At 43.4% G+C, this 26602-nt stretch overlaps 1 protein-coding gene across 2 annotated transcripts in view; it reads right to left on the bottom strand.

Annotated features, from left to right (window-relative positions):
* Positions 1 to 11372: 11372 nt before the first annotated feature.
* Positions 11373 to 26602, bottom strand: part of ZFYVE26 (zinc finger FYVE-type containing 26) — a 62195-nt gene continuing 46965 nt past the window's right edge. Inside the window, exons 33-42 of one of the 2 annotated variants that reach the window (XM_032875123.1) lie at positions 24486 to 24633; positions 24019 to 24228; positions 23313 to 23531; positions 19416 to 19613; positions 18531 to 18730; positions 17370 to 17511; positions 17019 to 17078; positions 15662 to 15844; positions 15032 to 15076; positions 11373 to 12649 (exon numbers count right to left, since the gene is read on the bottom strand). In XM_032875123.1, coding sequence (XP_032731014.1) covers positions 12446 to 12649; positions 15032 to 15076; positions 15662 to 15844; positions 17019 to 17078; positions 17370 to 17511; positions 18531 to 18730; positions 19416 to 19613; positions 23313 to 23531; positions 24019 to 24228; positions 24486 to 24633 — 1609 coding nt within the window. In that variant the 3' untranslated portion in view covers positions 11373 to 12445. Of the gene's footprint in view, positions 12650 to 15031; positions 15077 to 15661; positions 15845 to 17018; positions 17079 to 17369; positions 17512 to 18530; positions 18731 to 19415; positions 19614 to 23312; positions 23532 to 24018; positions 24229 to 24485; positions 24634 to 26602 lie in introns of those variants that run through there. The other variant, XM_032875124.1, reaches the window with a different exon arrangement.

The following is a 26602-nucleotide window of genomic DNA, read 5'->3' as shown; positions in this document are numbered from 1 at the left end:
GCCCCTAGAGCTTTTAGTTCGTAATAAGAATAAGACGTGGGTGTCTGGGTGGCTCAGTGGGTTGAAGCCTCTGCCTTCAGCTCAGGTTATGATCCCAGAGTCCTAGGATCGAGTGCCACTCAGGCTTCCAGCTTCATGGGGAGACTGTTTCTCTCTCTCTGCCTCCACTCCCCATTTTTACTTGCTCTCTCTGTCAAATAAATAAGTAAAATCTTTTAAAAAATGTTGGCAAAATCTAGGAAGTAGATAATTTTATATACTACTGGTGTGAGTGGAAGAAATGGTGAAGCCACTTCAATTCCACAATTCTGCTTAATATTTGCAGTAACATTAGGATATATGCACAAGGAGGCACTTTTCGTACCAGCAAAAATATTGATACAACCTAAATGTCCAATTGGGGAAAACTAATCTTTGATATAATCATACAATGGAGTACTAGTATACTTGCTTTGGAGGTAGTTACTCCAATAATAATTATATTAAAAAGTATGTACATACATATATGAAGATACACACACATTATTGGAGAAATTGATGAAATGCAGTATGATGACTGTGTAGGAGATTTATATTTAAAGACTACACACATATAACATGATACCATATATTTTCTGTGGGTACATATCTAAGTTTGTAAAACCACAGAAAAAGGTCTAAAATCATATACAATGAACACACAAAAGAGGTTGCCCCAGGAGGGATTGATAGGAAATAAATTTCATTTTAAAAAAAATAGTATTTTCACATTTTCATTGGAAATTAAAATGAATGAGTTCCTGCTGGTGAGAATGCAAATTAGTGCAATCACTATGAAAAACAGTACAGAGTTCCTCAAAAAGTTAAAAATAGAACTACTTCTCAAAAAAGAAATGCTATATGATCCAGCAATTCTACTTGAGTATTTACCTGAAGAAAACAAAAATACTCATTTGAAAAGATATATGAACCCCTATGTGCATTGCAGCATTATTTATAATAGCCAAGATATAGAAGCAACCCAAGTGTCCACTGATAGATGAATGGATCAAGAAGATGTGATAGGGGCACCTGGGTGGCTCAGTGGGTTAAAGCCTCTGCCTTTGGCTCAGGTCATGATCCCAGAGTCCTGGGATCGAGCCCCGCATCAGGCTCTCTGCTTAGCAGGGAGTCTGCTTCCTCCTCTCTCTCTCTCTCTCTGCCTGCCTCTCTGCCTACTTGTGATCTCTGTCTGTCAAGTAAATAAATAAAATCTTAAAAAAAAAAAGATGTGATATATACATATCTTTATCCATTCATCTATCTATATATACACACACATATATACATATGTACATTTGTATATACACACACACGCATATATACACACATACAAAACATATATACGTACACATATATACACATACATATATACATATATTCTATAGTATCTGTATATGTATAAATATGTGTATTATAGTATGTACATATAACATGCACACACATATAGTATATAGAGTATGTGCATATACACACATATGTATATACACTATATATACATATATGTATATATAGTGTATACCCACATATACACATGTACATAATATGTATATATACATATAGCATACACATATACACATAAATAGTATATATGTATATAGCATATAATTATATGTATATATATCACATCTTCTTTAGCCATTCATCTATATATACATATATGTATATGTATAAATACACATACAGATGTATACACATGTATAGTATATGTATACACATATACAAGTATATACATGCATGTATACATGTATACACACACAATGAAATATTAGCCAGCCATAAAAAAGAATGAAATATTGCCATTTGCAACAACATGGTGGACCTAGAGGATATTATGCTAAGTAAAATAAGTCAGACAGAGAAAGATAAATACCATGTGATTTCACTTATATGTGGAACTTAAAAACAAATGAACAAACAGAAATAGACCCAGATACAGAGATCCAGTAGGCACCAGAGGTGAGGTGGGGGGGAGATGGGTGAAATAGGTCAAGGAGATAAAAAGATACAAACTTCCAGTTACAAAATAAATAAATAATGGGGATTTAATGCACAGCATAGAGAATATAGTCAATATGTAACAACTTTGTATGGTGACAGATGGTAGCTATGCTTATTACGGTGACCACTTCAAATTCTTTTTTTTTTCTTTTTTTTAAGGGCTGAACTCATGACCTGAACTGAGGTCGAGTCAGATGCCTAACTGAATGAGCCACCCAGGCACTCCTAAGGTGACTACTTCTTAATGTATATAATTATTGATTCACTATGTTGAACACTGGAAACTAACATATTGTGTGTCAACTATACTTCAATAAATAAAAATTAATACTTTCAATAGACACTGTGGGCTGCCAGTGTCACTGTCTGTGGCTGATTAACTGATTGTAGGTTCTTAAACCTAGGTGTACTTTAAAACATTAAATGCCAATGCCTAGGTCTTACCTCAGAGATTCATACTTAACAGTTGTATTCTTGGGCAAAGGTTTTGGAGAGTCCCAGGTTATTCTAATGTGCAACTAAGGCTGTGAACTGCTGGTCCAAGGTAATCATGGAGATCATACTTCCCTTGCAAGTGATTGGTTATGGAAAAGGCATGTACCTCAATCATGGCCCATGGGATATGGAAGGATACTTGTTGGTAACTTCTGAGAGAGGCTTCCATGTTGACTAAAAAGTGAGGCACAAGAAATGCTTTGTCTTCTGTTGGATGTTGTCATGGCTGAATATGACATTTGAATCTTTCACAATTATTTTGAGTCATGAGTGGAGCTGGGATGGCCAAAAGACCAAGCTCATATGCTGAGGTTGGTAGAGGAGAAGATGGAAAGATCTGGGGTGCTGATGATAAATTAGTGAGTCACTGAATTGACCAAGACTGGAGCTATTCTCCCTTGAGATTTATTGTTACATGACACAATAGACGGTCTTTATTGTTGAAGCTATGTCCTGATACAATAGTATTATGTTGAGCCAATATATTGAGCCATATATTGAATGCTGATGTTCTATTATTTTAAAAATTTATCTACTTATTTATTTTGGGTATGGGGGAAAGGACAGAAGGAGAGAGAGAGAATCTAAAGTAGGCTCCATGCTTAGTGCAGAGCCTGACATGGGGCCCAATCTCAGCACCCTGAGATCATGACCTAAGCCAAAACCAAGAGTTGGACACTTAACTGACTCAGGGGCCCCACCTACCATTTTTTTTTTTAAATGTACATTCCCCTACCATTCCTCCTGATTTAAGGCAGATGTCTTCTTGACCTACTTTCATCATCTCCAATTTCCTCATCTGCAACGTGACATTTTGACTCTGGTTTGATTGTATTTTCTCCACTCCAAATATCTGTCATCTTCCATTAATTTCAACCTCCACAGGGATAACTAATCTAACATCCTAGTATGCAGTCTTACTAGTCCTGGTTACAATACTTTCATAGCTGTTTATCCAAATTTTAATCTGTTTTTTTCTACACATGGATATATGATATCTCTTAGACAAAACAACCAACTGAGATCATAGAACATGAAGTACAACTTATTCTGATAGAAGTAGATTAACTGCTGTAACAAATAATGCTAAATTTTACAATCTTAATACAATAAAATCTAATTTCTTGCTCATTTTGTAGTCCAACGGGGTGAACGTGGAAGGGTAGCTGTGCTCCATATGGCTTTCATCTCAGTGAAAATCAGTATGTTGTTAAGATCATCCAATATTTTGTGTTCTAGTGGCAGTATTACCTAAATAACTTAAAAAATACAAGATATAATCATATTTAAAATAAACACAACTTAAATGTTTTCATAGGGGCGCCTGGGTGGCTCAGTGGGTTAAAGTCTCTCTGCCTTAGGCTCGGGTCATGATCTCAGGGTCCTGGGATCGAGCCCCACATCGGGCTCTCCGCTCGGCAGGGAGCCTGCTTCCTCCTCTCTCTCTCTGCCTGCCTCTCTGCCTACTTGTAGTCTCTGTCTGTCAAATAAATAAATAAGTTCTTTAAAAATAAATAAATAAATAAATGTTTTAATAAACATGTAAATTAAGGAAATGCAAAAATAAAAATTATCTTAAATGTCTAAGGTTTTCTTCTAGAATAATTGTTTACTCAAATTAAAAGGCAAAATACAATATAGCTATGAATATTTCATTTTATTTTATTTTTAAAAATATTTTATTTATTTATTTGACAGAGAGAGAGAGAGAGTGAGAGAGCACAAGCAGGGGGAGTGAGAGAAGGAGAAGCAGACTACCCGCTTAGCAAGGAGTCTGATGTGGGGCTCAGTCCCAGGACCCTGGAATCATGACCTGAGCTGAAGGCAGATGCTTCACCAATTGAACCACCCAGGCACTCCGAATAACAACATTTTAAATACAATTTATTTAAATAAAGCTAAATTTTTTATCTTTTGAAAATTTAATTCTAGGAATTTTTATAAAAACAAAACTATTCATGATTCCAATATTCAATGTCCATTTAGTTGCCAGTGTAAACAATGGATATTATATTTCATTCATGTTTTCTTGCACCTACATGTCTACCCATTTAAAGGTAAAATGAATTATTTATTATTTAGCCTCCAGATAGAAGTGTTGCAAATACACACACACATTGGAAAAAGAAGAGACACGAAAAAATAGCCACTCAGCACTACTGAAAATGAAACCCATTCTATTTTATTTATTTTTTAAAAGATTTAATTAATTTATTTGACAGAGATCACAAGAGGGGGAAGCAGGCTTCCCGTCAAACAGAGAGCCTGACTTGGGGCTCTATCCCGGGACCCTGAGATCAGGACGTGAGCCGAAGGCAGAGGTTTTAACCCACTGAGCCACCCAGGCGCCCCGAAAATGAACCCATTTTAATGTAAGTGTCTGTGATCCTCATGCAGAGAAAGAATGTGCCTAATTGGCCTATTCTTCTCCCCAGCTGGTTCCTCGGTTCAATTCCTCCCTGTACTCAGGAGCAGCAGCACCATCTACAACACCTTCAAGGCATTTGGATGCAGTCATGACGAGTTTCCCTGGGGGGTTAACAGTGTTAGGAATGAGAACAGATGTGTAGGGCATCAGGTTGTGTTATGTGAGAACTGAACCCCACAGCCCAAGTTGCAGAGATGTCCACACATTCTTAAATTTACTACTTTCAAGTGCATTTTTGTGAAACGTAGGGTTATTTTTTTAAAGTGCATAACTGAGGGAAGGAGCCCTTCTTGCCTGGGTCTGAGGGCATTACTGCTCACATAGTCCTGACATGGGCACTGGTGGCCCAACTCTAGGAATTCCTGGGAAAGAGGTCAGTATTCTGCTCCAGGGCCCATGTCTACCACAGAGGTTTAATGTCAATCTGGTATGAAAGAAAGATTGTTTACTGAACATATGAGAATTTTGCCTCATGATTAGACAGTAAGTATCTTAACTCAAATACCATCATGGTACTGTAGGAAGGTGATAACCATGGGTACATATGGGTTGCCCAAAGCACTAGTGTTTAAAAGTGTGCTGTATGTCCACTCAAACTCAGTTCCTTGATCTCCTCAGCACTGACCTGCTCCTTCACTCCTCTTTGGTTTCCCATTCACATGACAAGGGCCACAATCTGGACACCTTGTCTTCACGTGAACTTGCTGCTCCTCAGATATGTTACCAATATCCCACTCTTACCACAACTTCCTTCTCCTCCAGCTCCCCTTGTTAATTCCCTTGTCCTATTATCACACCTGTCTAGCAAAAGCCAAGCCTCAAAGAATCCAGATCCCTGATTTCTATATGCTACGGGAAGAAATCATTCAATCTGGCAGTCTAGAACCACTATCAACCGCTGGTCACCAGTGTGAGCTAACGTCAGTGCTGCCTGATCACTTGTTTCCCACAGTCAAGGATGGATCCAGGAATGCTTAGGCAATTCGTGGGACTACATTTAAGAAGAGAATAGAGGGGCTCATGGATGGCTCAGTTGGTTAAGCAACCAACTCTTGATTTCGGCTCAGGTCATCTCAGGGCCATGAGATGGAGCCCTGCATTGGGCTCTATGCTGGGCGTGGAGCCTGCTTAAAATTCTCTCCCATGCTCCCCCTGTCCCTCCCTCTGCCCCTGCATGCACATGCTCTCTCTCTCCCTTAAAAAAAAAGAAAAAGAGGGGCACCTGGGCAGCTCAGTGGGTTATGCCTCTGCCTTCGGCTCAGGTCATGATCTCAGGATGCTGGGATTGAGCCCCACATCGGGCTCTCTGCTCAGTGGGGAGCCTGCTTTCCCCCCTCTGTCTGCCTGCCTCTCTACTTGTGATCTCTGCCTGTCAAATAAATGAATAAGTAAAAATATTTTAAAAAAAGAAAAAAAATACAAAATTACAGATACAAAACTAGGTACAAAAGTACATGTTGCTTTAGAATGAGAAAAAACAAAACAAAAAAATTAGGAAGTGGAGCTGTGGGAACTTAAGGTGTCCTGAGATCTCTTTAGGCAATTTACCAGCAGTGCTTGCATTACAATGCTTACGGCAACCTGTCCCTCTGCCTCCAACACCTGAATGCAGTTCTCAGTGACTCCTTTACTCACAGATGCAAAGCTTCACAGTTCACTGTCTGTCAGCTTACAACATGCAATTCATGTCTTCTCCATCTTCTCAAGTCACTCAACCCATCAGCAAACTTGAGCTGTTAATAGGTGACTTCTCCTCTGACTTCATAGAGAACACGGTCCTTCTTCTGCTACCAAATCAGCAAACTTACCTATATCCCCCTCATATTTTCTTCCTTTCCACCTTCCACAGCAGAAGAGGTGTCACTCCATCCATTTAAAAATCTTCATATCGTTCATTTCTCTTTAGAGTCTGTTCCTCCTTGGCTCTTTGGGGGTGGTGTTCAGGAGTAAAAAGAGCCACGTGGAACTGGAAGTCAACTTACTTCCTTGGCTTCTATGACCTTCAGTTTCCTGGTTCTCTTCCTCCCTGTAGGAGCCCCTGCCAGGTTCCTGTTCCTCTGCCTGCCCCTTATATCAGATTTCCTCAGGCCCCATCAAATCATTCATTTATTAAACACCACCAACACCACTACCTATGCTTTAGGATTATTGCAAGCATGGGGAATATGAAGTGGGCAAGAGGGCTCTTATTCACGCCCTCACTTCAAGGACACATGGCAGAAGTGCCTGTCCTAATCTGGGGTGAGAGGAAGAGGTCAGATAAGACTTCCTGAACCAAGTGGCATATGGTTAAGCAAGATTTGAAGGATGCATCACCAGCTGAAGGGGGAAAACTGGTCCAGGCAGCAGGCTCAGAGGGCACAAAGAATATGCCACATCTGGGAACTGAAGGAGGGGAGCGGGGGTCGAGGTAAGACAAGAGAGGTAGGCAGGGATCTGATAAGGCAGGTCTTTGTGAGCCCTGTTAAGAATTTGTACTTTATTCCAAGGGCTTCAGGAAGCCTCAGTACTGCCCACTGTTTGCTAGCATCTCTGCTTCTACTCTTTCCCTTGACTGACCTGGGCTCCATTCCGTAGCCAAAGGATCTTAAAATTTAAGTCACATCATGTTACTCTCTTGCTTGTAATGTTCTGGTGTCTATTGTCCAATAGGTTAAATCCCAAACTCCTTAACAAGCTTACAAGACCTCAGGTGACCTTGTCACAGCACCTTGACTGGGCTCCAACTTGACTTGATGTGACTTCTGTGGTTTCATTCAGTCAGATGCTCTGTTGTCTCTGGACCCTCAAATAAGCTGTTCATTCTGCCGGGAAACTCCCCCCACCCCACACTTATATTCTGGGCATCACATTTGCTGGGAAGGCTTCACTGATCTCCCTCAAGCCCATATCCAGTGCTCCTCCCGTGAGCTCTCATTTACACCCAAGACTTCTGCTCAAACAACATTTTACGTGTGAGTGCGTCAAGTTAATGGGCATTTGTGAGGACTCTGTAAATGCCACGAACTTTGTCTACTTTGATCATCTTTATATCTCTAGCATGCAGCTCACTATACAACTGTAATCAAGATTTGTTGAATTAATGATTGAATGAAAAAAGTAAGAGAAGCAGTAATGTATTCTATGGTCACTTCTATCTCTAAAAAAACAACTATGGTTCTTTGTAGGTGCTATCTCATGCAGGTGACATATCAGTTTAACAAGTTACTTCTAAAAAGATAGCAGAAGCCAAATTTCCATTGTTTGAGTTCCTGTCTCCATTAAATTGAGGTTCTTCTGACTGGAAGGATAGGATAATAGCATTTGACTTCCAACTGGATATATGCTTGAGTCATGGTAGGCACCTGAATGTTTGAATAAGGAAGAGGAAGAAATAGTCAATATAGAGAAACCTTGAGGTTTCTAACCCAGGCAGCATGCATAACAGTGATAATATAGTAATACGAATCACTGAAGGAGGAAGGTTGGGTTTGTGGGTAGAATAGGATGTATTCCATTTTAGACTTGCTAATACTTTTGTAATATTAGCCTTGTGGTTAGCCATGTGGGTGACTTCTAGGAAACAATCAAAAGATGTGGACAGAGGGCGCCTGGGTGGCTCAGTGGGTTAAGCCTCTGCCTTCGGCTCAGGTCATGATCTCAGGGTCCTGGGATCGAGGCCCGCATTGGGCTCTCTGCTCAGCAGGGAGCCTGCTTTCTCCTCTCTCTCTCTATGCCTGCCTCTCTGCCTACTTGTCATCTCTCTCTCTCTGTTTCAAATAAATAAATAAAATCTTAAAAAAAAAAAGATGTGGACAGAAATTAAAGGGGACAACTCTGGTTTAGAACTCAGCAAACCAAGATGATTGCTGAAATAATGGCATTGTATGGGAGATATAAGGGTCAAGAGAGAATGGATAGAAGAATTTCAGCCTTTAAGGGGGATGAAGAGGAAGTATAGCCAGAGAAGCAAATACTTTGCTGAGGAAATGGGACTTAAAATGAGCCTGGAGAAAGGGTTTTGACAATGGTAGACTGGAGGGTGGGGTAGAGATGGGGAGGTTGTGAAGGAAGGATTCCAAGCAGAACTAACAACACGAAGAAACAGAGCAGGAAAGTACTCCACCGAAGAAAGCCATTCAATAACCAGAAGTGCAATGAATTTGTTGTAGAGGAATTGGAAGCTTTAAGGATGGGTCAGTCAACATTACTACTGTGGAAGAGAAGATGATGACCAAGAAAAGGCCATAAACTTTGGGTTATGACTATTGATATTCGGTTACTTGGGTATGAAGAAAGCCTAACAGCATTTAAGCTACTTCATTTAAGCTCAAAGCCAAGGATATCTGGTAACTTTGGAGGGTCTCAGGTTTCTAAATATAGTTTATGGTTCCCTATCCTAGAGTTAGATTGGGTGTTCTAAATATCTGTGTTGTGACACATCTTTGTGCCATGTCCATACTAGGTGATTTTCAGTTCTGCTTTTATCACAACTTTTGTTTCTGAACCTTTTTTTTTTTTAGTGAGAAATTAGAGGAGGTCCTATTTCCGGGGAAAGGAGATAATGGCAGCTACAGCCCATGGCTCAAGTATTATATTGCAAACACATGCTCTAAGAGGGTGGCAAGAAAACAAGTTAAGCCAAGTTTGAGTTCTACTCTCCTGAAGACCATGCACTTGGTTTTGAAGTTTACAATTTGGTTGATATTAAAAAGACATATAGATTTTTATTTTTTTTTAAATATTTTATTTATTTGACACAGAGACAGAGATCACAAGTAGGCAGAGCAGCAGGCAGAGAGAGAGGGGGAAGCAGGCTTCCCGCTGAGCAGAGAGCCCAATGCGGGGCTTGATCCCAGGACCCTGAGATCATGACCTGAGCCGAAGGCAGAGGCTCAACCCACTGAGCCACCCAGGCGCCCCAAGACATAGAGATTTTTAAAAATGATGAGCAGCTTTAAAAAAAACGTGAGTACCATTTTGCATGGATTAGACTGGCAAAGAGCTACCAAGTTCAATGGAAAGGATGTGAGAAAGCAGGCTCTGTCCTATACTGCTGGTGGAGTTCACGGCTATGACCTCTTTGGAAGGCAATTGGCAATATCTGCCAGATGCACATATCCTCTGTCCCAGGGGATTCTGGACAGGATAATTCACTGCAGCACAATTTGTAGTGGTAAAAGACAGCAGTGACCTAAAATATCTAAGAGACTGGTTAAATAATTATGGCATATCTTTCACCATGGAATATTTTGTTCATTGCTGTTTAGTTCACATAATAAAACAGCTCTGAAACTATACACTAGAAACTGGTAACACTGGTGGTCTCTTGGAGGGCAGTGGGTTGAGGGGACAGGGATGGGAGGGACTTTTTTCACTTACTTTCTTTTACCTGATGAATGTGTAACATGACTCCTCCTACAACCACAACTGAAGCAAAAAAGTTTTCTGGTGGTAGGGAGTACACGAATAGTTTTGAACACACAGGAAATCTGAGATAAATCCTAACCAAAGAGTCATTAGTTATGATGGGAATCATTTCAAGAAAGTTCAAGAACCGAAGACCATCTGAGCTCCCCCACCCATGGTTTCTCTTCACACAGAACACAAGGCAAAAAGGAAGGGAAGGGTAAGAACAAGATATCACAAAACAGTCATGAAGCCAAGAAACTGGTAGGACAGACGTTTTATTGTGACTTGCTTGCAGTAAAACATTCAAACCTTCAACACGTACTTTTTCCCCCCTGGAGACCACAGCGTGATGCTCAAAGGCCTTTAGCCTCAACTTATTATCAGTCCAGTCAGTGGTTACCTATTTTATTTATAGTTCAACTAGTTAGAGGAAGAAGTCAGAAAAATCTGGTCTTAACATCCCAAGTTAAGAGCTGTGAGATTTGCAACCCATTCATATAAAGTGCTTATGTTCAGTGCAGAGGGCAGGCAGACTTAGAAGGGCAAGCGGATGCCAAGGAATGACATTTCCTGGAAGACAGATGATTCTATGACTCAAAGAAGGAAAAACCACTTTACTCGTTAAACTTCCCGCAGAAGAGGTCTAATATTTTCTTTGCAGTCTTTCTCCCCTCTATAGAACCAAAGCTCTGAATGTGACAGATGCCCACAGTGTTTGTTTTTTTACTATCAAAAAACCTGGTTCAGAGAGAAATCCATAGGGTCTAAGCACCAGAGATACTGACTGTGGCTTCCAGATACTGTCTGTCTCAGCAGCAAATGTGAGATCAACAGACTGAGCTCCGGGTGGTGGGATGCTCAGAACTGCAGAGCTTTCCTTAGGGCCCTCGTGTACAAATCCACGTCACTGAGGATGACAGCCCCTTTCTAAATCAGTTCTGGTGTGGGAACACAAGCCAATGCATATGAAAGGAGTACTTCACCTGATTTTCCATCAACTGGACAGGACCCACTCATCATCCCCTCATTCTGACATCTGCAGGCCCAACCCTTGACTCCCTCCGTGAAGATAAAAAAGTGCACTGCCCTCTCAACGACCCTTGAGCCTCTGCATCTTTATCTTGTGGTCCTGCGGAGACTGTGGAAAAGCAGGAGAGAAGAGAAAGCGGTTTCCTAACCATTTTAAAGGAGCACAAACAGGACTGTAACTCAGATAGGCAGTCTAGCTTTTAGTCCTAGGATCTTCGCTACCATTTCTCTTTCCAGTCTCGAAAAGGGAACCGTGTTCTCTCTTTGCGGCAGGGATGTTCACAGAAGCCAGCTCTGTGCTTGTCGGCAACCTCTCTGCCATCTTGTTTGGAGAGGTTCACCTTTCCCTGCGGGATGGACGCAATGGTGCTCTGCCTGTCGGTGTGTCAGGCTCCGACCCCCTCACTGTGTGCATCCATGGCTCTCAGACGCCCACACCTGAGGATCCTTCTTTTCAGACTCTCTTCCAAAGACTCCTGGTAACTCCTTGTGCTTGTGACAGGACATCCGTGGACCAGTTTTAATTCACAGGCAGCACTTGCCCCAAGGCCGTCTCTGAATTTGGGGAGGGAGGGGGAGGAAGAAATAAGAGGCAATCCTTTTGGTGTTGCTCTAGAATTCTCTGTAAAATGCTTCTAGTTATGAGGAGCTACTGAGCATCTCCACACGGAGGGAACAGCGTACAAACAGGATGACCCGGGTTAAGAACCAAAACGCAGGGAAGGTTTTCAGACTGGCAAAAGTCTAAAGTAAAGTGCCTCTTTTTGGTGGGGGAGAGTTTTGTTTGTTCAGAAATGCTTCGGCGTAAACACGAGTGCACAAGAGCGTGCACACACACTCACTCACTCTGAGGTAGAAAGAACTGGCCATCTCCAGACAAACACACAGATTCCATAATTTTACAGAAACATGGCACTTGCGTGGCGTGAAAGGTCCTATCCTTGCCCAAGATGGCAAGTAGGGTCCGATCCAGCTCTTTCCAATCTGGGGCAGAGCCAGGAAAGTCCCACTGCATGGGAGGAAGGAGGCAGAGATCACCTCTATCTCTCCCGTTCCACAGTATTCAGGCCCCGCTGCCCATGGTCATTTCCTGGAGCCTGAGCCGTGGGCAGCCCGGGTGTGGCTCGTCAGAAGCCACTGGGCACAGATGTCTTGCACGACTGCATCCCCGCTGCTCTTGGCAGCCTGCTGCACCTGTTGGACGAGGGCTGTGGCGCGTGAGTGTTCTTGCTTCACGGCAATCAGGTAGGCAGATCGCAGTTTGCAACATGTCAGGTAGGCCTGAACCTGGCAAGAGGGCAGAAGAGACAGCCAGAAAGAAACCATCATGGATGATGAAGCAATAAACAGAGTGGTGGCCCAGTGCTTGGCAGACAGAGGATCCCTTCTCACCTACTGAATTAATGACTGGGTTCTTGTCTTTCAGTATACTGTAGCAATGCTTTAAATATTCTGGACATTAAGCAATTACACTGTGTTATTCTATAATGATTACAAATAACCCAAGAATTTCAAAAAGAAGCAAGCAGGCAGGTGGTTGGAGTCTGGCCTCTGTCTACTGCTTCTGAGGCCCTCCTCCTGCCCATCCTGGGCTCTCCAGCTTCCTCCTCGCTTCATTCAGCACTGTCACTGCCCATGAATTAGGATTTTATAGTTGTCTGGATGATGATTTGATTGATGTCTGTTTCCTTGACTAGATCTTAAGCTCCTTGAGGACAGGAATGGTGTCTGCTTTTTCTATTTCTTGTACTTGCAGTGCCTAGTGCCTGGCCTGACATGTGGCAGGAATTGAATAAATAAATACGCACTGAATGAATGAATGAATGAATGAACTACTGTATCTCTTCCTTACCATGAGCAGACAGGTTCCCCTTTCACTATTTTTTCTGTTTTGACCTGAATTTAAAATCTTGTAACTGGAAATTCAGGTATAACAGGCACACACAATTAGAAAAGGTCTAATTAAGGTCTAATCCCATGTTGACTTGACTTTTGCTGTTTGGATCACAGGTGTCTCAATTTTGGTATGAGGGGTGTCTCTCTTGTACTCTGGAGGCCCTCCATCTTATAAACCCCCAGCTTAGTGGAAACCAGAGTCCATGCCTTCCCTGGCTCCAATCTCACCAGCACGTCACTGGTTTGCCAGTGTTCTAGTCAGCCAACAGCAAGGCCCTCATGAGCTGCTTCAGAGCTTCCACCAGCAGCTGCCTTTCTGCTCTGACAGTCCCTTCTGGTGGTTGGAAGGGACTCCTCTCTCTTCATGTTTCAACCTTCTATCTTTTTTGTCTTGATTGCTGAAGTCTTTCTATCCTAAGTTCAACTACACATATGCTGCTAAAGCTAGAAGAAGCTGGATATTCTCTAAGCTTACTAAGTGACCATGTCCTGCCGCCTGGGTATCTACCTGCTGCCCCAGGATGTTTGCTCTCACCCAGCCCTTCAGCTCTACTTACCACCAATGTGCCTTAAACATAGTATCACAAGTTGGCAGGCAGAATTCCTACCTAGAGAAGGAGGGTGTTTTGCCAGAAAGTCTGGAATAGGAACTGAGTAAGGCTGGTTTTTGGCAAGACCATATGGCCTGAGATCACTTAAGAGCATGAGGACAGCTGCTGAGAGAAAAGGACCTGAAAAAGTAAGAACTGTTGAGATTTCAATGCATGTCCTTCCCTGGGACACAGCCTCCGTCCTATTGACGGGGAGGCTCACTGAAGGCTTGGAAAAGGACTGCAGCTTGGGACTCAGGGAACAGGGGTGTCTGGCCTGGTTGCTGGATTCTTACTACGATTCTGAAAAAGTATTTCTCTACAGTTCAGAACATCAGAAGTGCATCCTTTCCACGTGAGGTCATCTGGATACTGCACGCAGAACTGAAGAAATGCTCGGAACACGTTCTCCCTAGCCCCTCGACTGAAGAAGGCCTGGCAAATTCAGACCAGGGATTAGCGATACTACCTCAGGGAGCAGCTCTGTGGCCATGTTAAGAAGTCATATGCCTGACATTAGTTTTCTTCATGAGGGTCTCAGCTGCCAGATCTTCCCGCTGCTAGATGCTGGGGCAGTCTGGCTTGGTGTTCCTATACCTCTGCTGGCCTGTGGGCCTTCCTCCGGATGGTGGGTGGGTCAGCCTATGGCTAGGCACAAGTAGGAACAGTGGGGAGTACTTCTTTTCTGGCCAGCACTCCTTGCAGAAGCACTGATTTCCTACTCAACAGATAAGAGCTCACTGAGCTCAGGCAAGTAGCCTGCTCCGAGAGTGAGACACAAATGGGTATCTGGTGCTCAAGGGCCAGGTGGAGTTTTTCCCTTCCTGTACAGGGTAGCTTTTTCCTTCCAGCATATGGAAATGCCTAGCCACTCTGAGAACCTCATTTGGTCAGTCAACCTGAAGGACATGAAGGATTTCCTAGGGGTCTCTGAGGAAAGCTGTGCATGAAAATGGAAAGGAAAAAGTGGGGAAGGCAAAGGCTCATGAAGTCACTGTTTGTGTGTGTTCCACTGATTTTCTCCCTCTGCACCCCTGTCTGGGTCCCAGCTCCGCTTCTGGATAACAAAGAAGTGGAGATACAGGTTGAATGGAACTGTTGTGGGGAGCAAGGGATAAATGTGAAAAGGAAGCCCAAGGTGCTGCTCATGACACGACCAGGGTTTGGAGATGGTTCTGCTCACCTTATTGTCATCGCTGTGTATTGCCTGGATCAGGCTCTCCAGCTCCTGTAGAGAACAGAAACAGTAGTCGTGAGAGGAGAAAGAAGAGTTCCCAGCACGGGAGCTGAGGCCCCACCAGCCTCAGACCGCTCGTTACTTTTTAAACTCAACTTCTGCTATAAGAGCACCAAAGCAAATCTAATGATTAACACTAGGTTTGGGAATTCGAGAAGAAAAGCTCCCGAGGGGACCGTCCTTGGCCTTCACACGTGGATGTGGCTCTGTTTACCCCATGAAGAAGCCACAGGGGGACAGTTTCATGGGCAACATGCTCAAAGGCCAGCTGCAGACCCACCCTGACCTCCTCTACAATCACAGGGAGAAGCTCCAATTGGTCTATACACAGGTGCCATGTTAGACCATGGAAATTGAGGGACACCTTCCGGGTATAGAGGTTATAAGCACAAATTTTCTTTCCAGGGAAGGGCTGATTCAGGTGAGACCATTATTACACAAGAGTCAGAAAAAATAAAGGGATCTTGCAGAGTTTCAGTACATTATGAGTATATTGTGGGGAACAGAAAAACCAAAAGGGGGATGTGAAGACAATGAAACAGATGGAGGAGCCAAGAGGTACAGGAGGGAGCGTACCTGGGGCGGAATTCTCTTGAAGGCTTCCAAGCAGTTGAGGAGGATGGTGTCCCCGTCACTTCTGGCTGCCATGCCTGACTCACTGACACACTTGAGCAACTGCTGGATTTCGCCGTATTTCTCCCTCTCCACCAGCTGCCGGGCCGCTCTGCAGTAGGTGGCGGCGGCGTCCAGCTGGAAGTCCTAGAGGAGAACACAGAACGAGGGGCTAGGGGGGCAGGGGACACGAGCAATAGGAGCCCCCACTCGGTTTGGTATAGATAAGCCATATTGACTACAGTCACCATAGAAAATACTCATATGACACACAAAACTACGCAAAAAGTTCCTCTTTGGAATGAGGCCGACGTTTTAGGAAGTGACCATAAATATTGTCACCCTATCTAACATGGTCTACCTCACTCACTGCCGTGCCACTTTCTGAAATATTCTCATCAAATTCCCGAGGCCAGTTTGTTCTTCTTCTAAGGAGCCACCTGTGTCTTAGGAAAGGGGTACTGGGGGTTGGTATTTGCTGCTGTGGATACTTAGTGTCTGCCAAGAGATGCCTTAGTATCTGGAAACAGACCAATTCACCAAAAGACTGATTTGCTGGAAACTACCAGATAAACACTTTAAGCCTGAACTACGATAATCCTCGACAAAGTCTGAGAAGAGCTGTGGCTCGGCCTGTCCACCAGGGCTATCTGGAGGTGGAGAGCTGTCTCCAACACTGAAATAGGTGGAAAAGAAAGGAATCAGTCTGATCATTCATGAAGCCACTGGTCTTCGAAACACAAGGCGTTCCAGATCCCACCTGCCCAGAGAGTGAGGGTCCTTAGGGTATCTTTGTGGAACTGCCCGGCAGGGGGTGGGGTGGGGTGGGAGAGTGGCCTGGAGAAACTCTGGCCCTTGCAGTTTCAGTGCCCTCTCCAGACTCTGCTCCAGCGCCACAGTCATACCTGTGTCCTCCGACCACAGGCACAGAATAGGCACTCCTTGAGCCAACTCCTAAGCTGATGGATGGACGAGCAGTCCTTGATGCTGATGGCCCTTCCTACCGCACAGGACCCCCGCCAGCCCCTTGCCACATCCTCCAGTCATGCTCCCCTCAGAGGGCAAGCAGAGGCTGTGTGGAACTGTCCTAGACCCGGTTTCAGGTATTTATTTGATAGCTCTTGATGGATTTGTCACTGGCTACTTGGCTTCTGGCAAAGTGCCCTAGAATCCTGAATCGGACACGCTTCTGTAAGAGCTACCTTGACTTCATTCATGATGTGTATGTGTATCTGCTTCCTTTGGGATAGAAGTTTTCTGAAGAATAAGTTCTCATGGAGCTGCGGCCAGCTCCATCCCTCTTGAGGGATTCAAGTCATACCTGCAGAACACGGAATGCAATTCCAAAACCGTCTTCCACATTCTTCCCTCCTAGCATGACCTGAAAAGGAGGGAAAAGTGCTTAAAGAGGCAATAATTACAGAGTAGCCCCTCTATCAACAAAGAGGGCTCCCATTTACAACAAATATTTGTTGAGACTCTACTAAGTGCCAGGCCCTAGGGATACAAGAGTAGTCAAAATGGACTTGATCTCCAGCCTTCTGCAGCTCACATTCTAGTGGGAAGGCCGCCTTCAAATGAACAACTGAAATACTAACTGGATGATAACAACTGTGATAAGCTTCTGAAAGATAAGAACAATCTGTCAGATATCTGAAGCGTTCGTCTGTACCTTGCAGGCCACATCCATTTTCATGTTGTTATTTCCAAAGAGAGTTGGCAGAGGCAAGGTGGTGATCTGAGAGGTCCCAGCGCTTTCGCAGCGATGTAAGAACCTGGTCACTTCCATCTGCAGCTGGAGTGTGTTCATGTGCCTACGGTGACAGAAGACGTACAGTCGAGCCTCGTAAGTGGCTTCAGGAGGGACTAGGGCAGGGTGGCTGAGACATCATGAGAAGATGGCATTGGAAAAGGGCGGAAGAGAGGGGATGGAGGGAGAGGACAACAAGTGTGGTCAGGGGCCCTGTACAGAGGTGTCTCAGAGAGGCAGGCTGCTCCGTGGAACCGGAGAGAGTCTGGTCCCTGAATCAGTAAGTATTAATGAAGCACCTATGAGCTGCAGACAACAGAGGTCAAGAAGGACACGAACCCTGCCCTCACAGAGTTCATGGCTAGAGGAGAGATGAATAATGAACGAACACATTAAATATTTAGCAACTGGGCCTGCGAAGGCGATGGAGGCGGGGTGCAGTGTTTACTTTACATGTGGTGTTGTAAGCAGAGGGAGTGAACGGATAAGCCAGCATAAAGACCGAGAGGTGGGAAGGGCTTGGTGTGTGGAGGAGCCCCCAGGAGGCCAGCGTGATGTTGCTCAGCGAGGGAGAAGAGAGGAGCACGAGAGGAAGATGAGATGGGGGCAGGCCAACATCTCACAGGACCTCTTTTGCCTGCTTACTAGAAGGGGTCTGATCCTAATACTTACCCCCTTTCTTCTTCCATGAGCTCCTCTCTAGCCTCTCCAGGCTTGTACTGGCCACTGTCACTCAAGAATGATTCCCTTTATTTATTTTTAAAGATTTTACTTACTTGTTTGAGAGAGAGAGAGAGGAGAGAGAGAGTGTGTGCAAACAGAGGGAGAGGGAGAAGGAGAAGCAAACTCCCTGCTAAGCAGGGAGCCCCATATGGGGCTCAATCCCAGGACCCTGAGATCATGACCTGAGCTGAAGGCAGAGTTGCTTAACTGACTGAGCCACCCAGGCACCCCAGGAATGATTCCCTTTAGATGTGTGGTTCTCTTCAATGGTTCAGGAAAGGATGAGAGCAGCTTCATCACCAGCAGAAACTCTTTCCAGCCCTTCTACCCACTCCAACTGTTCCCTGAGCCTCGGGCTACCTTGACACATCAGCTGCCGTCATCTTCTTTTGGAAGAAGGTGGTCTTCTTCCTTCTGGCGCTGCGGGAGGTATCTTGGAGGTAGATCTTCAGGTGGTCCTTGGCCTTAAGCAGCCACGAGAGCTTCTCTCCCAGTTCCGTGTAAGTCTTCGCTTTGTGACTGAAGAACCGGATACAGGTCATGGCGGCCCGGACTTGATCCTAGAAGACGAAAATGAACGTTCAGGTCAAATGAGATCAGGGATATTAGAGGGCATGGATGTGAGGAGAATTCTGACCTGATTTCCACTCATGAAACCTGGAGGCCAGCACCCACTTCCATCACCAGCTGCACAACTATTTTGTAAGTTACTCCTAAGCCCAAGGGATCCTAAAGCAAACTGACTGGCTGAGCTCCCGGGAAGGCCTTTATTCCACCACAGGAGAGATCTTCAAAAGGATACTTCTGATTCCCCATTCAGCTTGGTTTCGCTCTCACTTTGGATTTGAATGATTCAATTTCTCTGTGATTTAGTGTTTGTAGCCCTCAGACAGATTGGGAGAAACTTGTTCCCTCTCCCTTCATACATCTTCTCTAAAAGCACACTCCATCATCCCTTATGAATTCTGTATTCATGCCTCATTCTTATCTTAAAATTGTCACAGATCTCTTTTTCACTTTCACGTTCCTTGGATTCTGAAGGGGTTAAGGTTTGCCTCTTTGGGATGGGGATAAAAATCCCAGTATTATTCAACAATGCTAGAGAGCCACATGGGTTTGTTCTAGGGTTGGTTAAAGAGTGAGGTCAGGGACTGAGGGACCAGGGACTTGATCCTTTATCTTGCACAGTCTCCCTGCATGGCAGGATGTCATCAACAGAGGTAGAGGGCAGGAAGGGGCTATTACCTTCATAAACTGCTGCAGCTCATACAGAATGTGGTAGTAGTTCTTCTTCTGTAAGTGCTGACAGGCAGCTATCAAGTACTTTCCCCAGCTCTCCAAGGTTGGATCAATGGACTCTAGCAAGTTCTCCAAAGTGTGTAGCTTCCCACTTTTATAGCTTGGCTGGAAAATGCCTTCTATAAAGACTTCTGGAGGACTCTCCTAGAACAGGGCAAGGCAAAAAGTCAAGTCTTGAGCCTGCTTCTGGCACAGTCTGGGACCTACTCTGGATTTCCTCCCACTCACACATCTTAGGCTTCCTTCTATAGTGGTGCTTCTTAACTTTTTAAGTGTCAGAGACAGCTTTGAGAATGCCACTCTAGTGACTGCTCCACTTCTCTTCCTTGCTGAGTAGAAAGTCTCCTTGACAAAGTCATCTACACTCCCTTTGATTTCTCTTCTGTGATTGTCTCTTAAACCCATTCTTATCCAGCTTTTGCACCCACCACTCCACTGAAACTGCCCCTCATATCCCCAGTGACTTCTAAATTGTTAAATCTAAAATCTGTCTTGTTTTCCACCAGAACTATCAAGAGCTTTTGCTACAGCTGATGGCTTTCTCCCCCTTGAAAAATTTTCTTTATTTGGCTTCTAGGACACCACCCTTTCCAGGTTTTCCTTCTGCTTCTCCAGCTACTCCTTCTCAATCTTCTTTGCTGTTTCCTCTGAATTTCTTTAGGGCTTAGGAGGAACCTATACTCTTTTCTTTCTATACTCACTCTTTTGGTGATTTCACATAATCGCATGGCTTTAAATCTACTTGCTGATTATGCCTAGATCCCTATTTCCACCCTGTTCATTCTTCCTGAATTCCAGAAGTAGGTATCCAACTTATATCCAACTGCCTACTCAAAATGTCCTCTAGTACACTTAATACACCTAAAACTACACTCTCGGTTGTTTCTTCCAAATCTCTTCTTTCTGTAGTCTTTCCTTTCTCAGATGGCAATTTTGTTTTTCTAGTTGTTCAGATTAAAAACTTAAGTCAAATCTGTCCCCCCTGCCTCTGCACCCAATATCGAATTCATGAGCAAATTCTACTGGCTCTACCATCAGCATACACACAGAATCTGCATCTATCTGGCCACTTCTCACCACCTCAATGTACCACCCTGGCCAAGTCATCATTACCACTTGCCTGAATTATTGCAGTAGCCTCCTATCTCGTCTCCTACCTTCTGTCCTGCCTCTTTTTTGTCTAATGCCAACTGATCTACCCGTGTGATTTTGGTAAAACGTTAAGTCACATCAAGTTATTTCTCTCCTCAAAAATTTCCAGTGGTTTTCCTTACTCAGTATAAAGTCCAAGCCCTCACAATGTCCACAAGGCCCTATATGCCACCTCCTTTAGGCCTTTACTGAGTGTCCCCTTCCCCTTTCTAAAACTGCCCAATCCATTTCTGCCCTCTCCCCTGCTTTATTTTTTTTATTACTTAGAACTCATACTAGAAATATTATTTACCTTGTTTATTGTCTGTCTCCCTGCTATAATATAAGTTTTATGAGAGCAAATATTTTTGTCTTTTTTTTTTTTTTTTTTTTTACAGTGCCCACAGTAATCCTTGGCTTTTAGTAAGTATTTCTCGGATAAACGAGAAAGCGATAAATATTACAGACCGACTCCTCAGGAAGGTGCACACATACTATTCCCTTTCCTTCTGAAGCACATCCGTGGTTCAGAGACTGTGTATCATAAACCCGAATTCCACAGTCATAGGAAAAAAAAATCATCTGGGCATTTAGGCTTTAGACTATGAATAACAAATGGAGGGTAAAGAACGGCCATAAACTCATGTTACTATAACCAGGCTGGCCTTGGAGCATTGGATACAAGCTGCTTAGAACTGGAGGAATTCTGAGTTTTCACAGATTCTGGCTGTTCCTAACTCAGAAACCCAGATCTAATCTAAAACTTTTAGGACAGACTTTAAAAGGCAGGTGAATCAGCTCCATAGAGAAGGTGAAATTTCTCAGAAGAGCAATATGCTAAAAACTTCCATTTCATCTATTTACCTACTCACTCACTCATTCCTAACTGGCTCTGGGTCTGGCATTGGAAGACACAGAGAAGTAAAATATAAGCTTTCTTGGTGCAGAAGGGATGACACAGTTGTAAACAAACAGTTGCAATGCCTAATAAACGCAGTAACAGACCTGTATGCTCAATACAGGGTGGTATAGAGGAAGAGGTACCTAATGTTGCTTGTGCCGTCTACGAATGCTCAACAGAGAGAGGTGAAAGGAAAAATGGGAGTTTTCCAAGGAAACAAAGAGGGCCAGGGTATTCTAGATTAGGGGGTATAGCACAAGCAGGTTCATGGAGGTCAGACAGGGTAAGGTACAATCAGGAAAATTTAAATAATTTGTTAAGTCTGGAATGTAGGGCATATATAGGCCCTGTGGTGAAAATAAACAGGAGAAAATAAGGGGCCCTGATCTTGGTGGGTCCTATATGCATGTTAGGAAATTTGGACTTCATCATGTGGCCATGGAGATCTCCTGAGGGTCTTTCAGAGAGGAGAATAACACGAACTCTGAAGAATGTAAATAAAACGTGTTATGTTTCAGAAAGCTCACTCTGGGACAGCGTGACAGGGAAAGGGGTGAACTGAGGCTTGCAAAAGAACACCTTCCAGGCTCTAGCCATTCAGTTGTGGTTTTCACAATGTGCTTTTCTGTTGTTCCCCACCTGCTTGAAAACTAAGATATTCCAGTTCAAGGGTAACAGTGATTATAGGAGATAAAAAGAAGGCTTCTTTCCCTCTGCTCTGACAAATGTAAAGCAGGGTAATGCTGTTGTCAGCTTCTACCAAGATAAGTGAGTAAGCTGATTAACTCTCTAGACTACTCGACAGTTTGAAGAAACAGAATTGGTTATTTCCACTCTCAGTCTGTGCTTGGGAGAAGCAGCTTTACCCCAAAAGTCATTTAGAAACTGAGGAAAAGGAAATAATTAGCAGTTAAACTCTAAGTAAAATAACTCTTACTTTATTCTTAAAACTTGGTTAGTAGTTACCCTGTAGGGGTATGGTTACCATGACTGTGAACAGTTGACTTCACTTGGAGCAATCCTAGAAGATATGTCCATTTGTAAACTTTCATTGGTTGCCATTTCGAATTGGGGCAGCAGATTTAAATTAAAGTATTGAACTCTTTTAATTTCCTATGAAATTTGGTAAAGATCAGCCAATTCCTCAGAAAGTATTCATGGAACATTCTGATAAAAAATGAATGCCAAAATGTGATGGTGAAACAGAATCCTGACTTTGCTTAACAATGGCTACAAAGAAATAATGCACTTCAGAGGTGCCTTTGTCTCCTGTGGGAGGAGGGCAGAGGATGTCAGAGAGAAAAAAGGACAGCATACTCTCCTTCCATTAGATATTTGGGGCCCAAATAGAGGATCATGGGTGTAACAACTCTGAGAGGATCAGCAGCTAAGTCAGCAGTGGGACACAGTCCCAGGGCAGGTGGGAAGTGTATAGAAACAGAGAGGTAAAGCAGTTTGGTCAAGGTCACACCACTTATACCAACCATCTCATTCCAGAGACCATGCTCTCAACTACTATCTGATTCTGCTGTATGTTTTGGGAGAAGGGATAAAATCTGTCATTGCCAATCAGAAGAGCAAACTGGATCCAATTTAAGACTTACTGCCCATATATCAAATCGTAATTTGGGTGGACAGAATTTTCCATCTTGACCTGACCCTGCCAGAGATGGTCTCATAGCTCAACACTGTGTTACGTTTCAGGGGGTTTATCGACCCACCTCCCCAACCACCGCCCTTAGAGCTGAGTGGGCCAATCCAGATGGGCCAAGTAGGTCTCGCTCTTTGAGAGGTAGGTTTGTGTGTCCCACCTTGTTGAGGAGGTGGAGCAAGGCTTCCCGCAGGCAGTTGTGCCTCATGTAGAAGCTGATGATGGCCAGGTTGGTGCTGTAGTTATGCAGGTAGAAGAGGCATTCTTGGTAGTAGGTGTTGTTCATGATCTTCCCTTCAGGAATCACCTCCAGAGAGAGGCTCTGGGTCCGAAGGGTAGCTTCCAGTTCTTTCAAGGTGGCAAAGTAATCATCATCTTGCTGACAGGAAAGGAGGGTGCAAAAGAAAAATAGAACTCAGTAAATTCTCAGCAGCTTCTGAAGATATTGCTTTCAAAGAATATTTAGGAACATGGAAGTAGCCTTATAATACAGTTTAAAGGGCAGAAAAGCAGGCAGGATGCAAAATTCTCTGTATTATGATACCATGTTTCATTCAAAAACATAGAGAATTCACCAAAATCTAAACATTATTTGAGTCTGAGTATGCAATTAAATGTCATTTTTATAATTTTTAAAAATACTTTTCTGTAGTTCACTTTTTAAAAAAATTGACTTTGTATTACTTATCTAACCATATATAGTTACTACCTAATTATGCATAATGGAAAGAACAAAATCTAAACCTAGCAGCTCTGAGCCAGGACTGCCACTATAAGCTGAGTGGCAGCTGATCCTTTTCCCAGGTCATTACTGCTCCTTGGGCCTTCTTCCTCCCTGAACTGACCCTCCCCTGCTATGTTCTTACCAAGGATAGGAGTGGCCTCACTGTGGACTCCAGGTACTCAACCACATCCTGTACCAGTCTTGAGCCATGACTCAGCTGATTGAGGTCAAAGGGAGGCTTCAGACAGCGACTGAACTTCTCCCGTGCAGCAGTGAGGTTCCCAGCTTTGAGGCAGGCCATGCCCCAAGCATGCCATGCTCCAGTGGGATCGAGGCCAGTCTTTGTGGATATCTGGAAGAAAAACTGCTCCTTTTAGTGAGAAGTACCTAAATCCAGACCTGAAAGTCCCAAAGACCTATACTTTCCCATTGTTGCCAATCGCCTTCCTTCCCCATCACCCCACTTGCCAATACTGCCAAATGGCAAACTTGTAATGCCCTAGATACTTCCCTGTGGCCGAGGGCAACTGGAAGATGATGATGATACCCACTTGCAAGGCTAGGAAAAGGCAGCTCATTACAATTGGGTAGAAGTAAGCTTTGTCTCACCTCAACACCCAGTTGGTAGTACTCAGCTTCCAAAAGCTGGTTCCTTAGCCTGGTTACTGCAGCTGGCTGCAGGATCTGGTCCAGAGGAGGCACGTGGCGATAGGAAGCAGCAACTAAGATATTCAGCACATCCACCTTGCTGATGTAGCTACAGAGAGGGAAGAGGCGAGGCAATGAGGCTCCACAGAGTCTTAATAAAAATAGTTGCTATTTACAAGTTTTCTCTCTTTTTTTAAAAAATTTATTTATTTGACAGAGAGAGAGCATGAGAAAGAGCACAAGCAGGGAGAGCAGAGGGCAGAGGGAGAGGGAAAAGCAGGTTTCCCACTGAGCAGAGCCTGATGCAGGGCTCGATCCCAAGACCCTGGGATCATGACCTGAGCTGAAGGCAGTCGTTTCAAACCTGAGCCACTCAGACACCCATGCTTACAAGTTTTCTACTTCAATTCCAATGTGAAAAGGAGAATTGAGGGGTACATGAACACTGTGAGAGGAGGCTTTGGAGTCAGAGTCTGGGTTCAACTCCATCACTCAGCAGCCCTATGACCTAGGCAAGTTAGTTAACTTCTCTGCCTCAATTTATTCATCTGTAAAATGGATATCATAAGAGAGAATTTTAAGGATAAAATGAAACATCTCAAGTAAAAGGGCTTAGGATTAAGTCTAGAATTTTGGAGGTACTCATTAAATATTACATATTAATACCCTAAATAGTGGTGCTCGCAATTACCCACTGGCTTTTTGGTTCTTTAGAACCCTGTCTGCTTGGGAGAGAGCACAGAGATTACCTCTATGGCCTGCACACCTAGTCAGTATAGAGGTTACATCAGTACCACTGCCTGGAGGTGCTGCTGGGCAATCACTTGGATTCTAGTCTCCTGGACTGGACACTGTCTTCCCGTGCTAAGAATGGGTTCTTGCTACAGCCCATTAGCACTGCCACCTTTGATCTTACTCCTGATACCTGGTGATTGCAAAAATCTTATAGCAACAGAGAACCCAGAAAACTGGTTCATTCTGTCCAGTGCTGCCTGAAACAGTCCTACACTCAATGAATATAACTGTATATATTATACAATATATATTACACAGTACATACATTCGGCAACATTTGTTATAATATAGTCAAAGAACCTGTGGATTCTGACTTATTCACCAATTTCCCTGGAAAGGAATTCAGTACATGAGACATTTTCAACTTAGTGTGAATGGGGTAAAGGAGAGTATATGTTACAAAAACGAATTTGGTATCACAATGTATTATATGTTTTTAGCAGGTAATGTGAGTTCTGTTTTTAAACATTTATTTATTTATATGTCTACTGGAAGGAAGTAGGAGTTAAAAACAATGAAAAAATACTCTGCAAATCACATGAGCGATGAATCCACTACCATTAGCAAACCCGCATGAAGGAAGTAATCCTCGAGAATGGGTGTGTGAATTCAGAATTGGGGAAAAAGAATGTGCAATTCAAAACCACTGCTGTACACTGTCAAGAGAAGTGCACAGCATCCGGGGGTGAGGATCCTACCAAAGTAAGCACTTTCTGAATTTCTGTTGTCCACAGCCTAGAGTGGATATTTCGTCCACATATATTTGATTTTGAAGGAAGTACAGGAGTTGATGTTAAATTTGTTTTATCCCATCTGAATACTTTTTTCTTTTAATAAGATTTTAACTCATTTACATTACTGGTATTTGAGATATATTTAGATATATTTTAATTTTTGTCTTACATTCTACTTTTTGCTATATGGAGTGGTTTTTGTTCTTTTCTCCTCTTCTCCATTTCTGGTGAATTGGTAGATTTTTGGTTCTATGGTTATTTTAAAAAACCTTATTTGGGGCATCAGGTGGCTCAGTCGGTTAAGTATCTGCCTTCGGCTTAGGTCATGATCCCAGGATCTTGGGATGTGGTGGCTCCGGGTTGGGCTCTCTGCTTACTGGCACTGCTTCTCCCTCTCCCTCTGTGTGCCCTCAATTTCTCTCTTGCCCTCAAGTAAATAAATAAAATCTTTTAAAAAAATTTGAAAAGTGAAAAACTTTAACATATACCCATTTCTTCAATAATTAACTTGAAAAATGATGTAGAATCTATTGTCTCTTCATATGAAAG

Source organism: Lontra canadensis, unplaced genomic scaffold (genome assembly GCF_010015895.1).
Source record: "Lontra canadensis isolate GAN:19392208 unplaced genomic scaffold, GSC_riverotter_1.0 scaffold55, whole genome shotgun sequence".
NCBI lineage: Eukaryota > Metazoa > Chordata > Mammalia > Carnivora > Mustelidae > Lontra > Lontra canadensis.
Note: the sequence above shows the minus strand (reverse complement) of the source record. Positions and strands in the feature narration are given on the sequence as shown.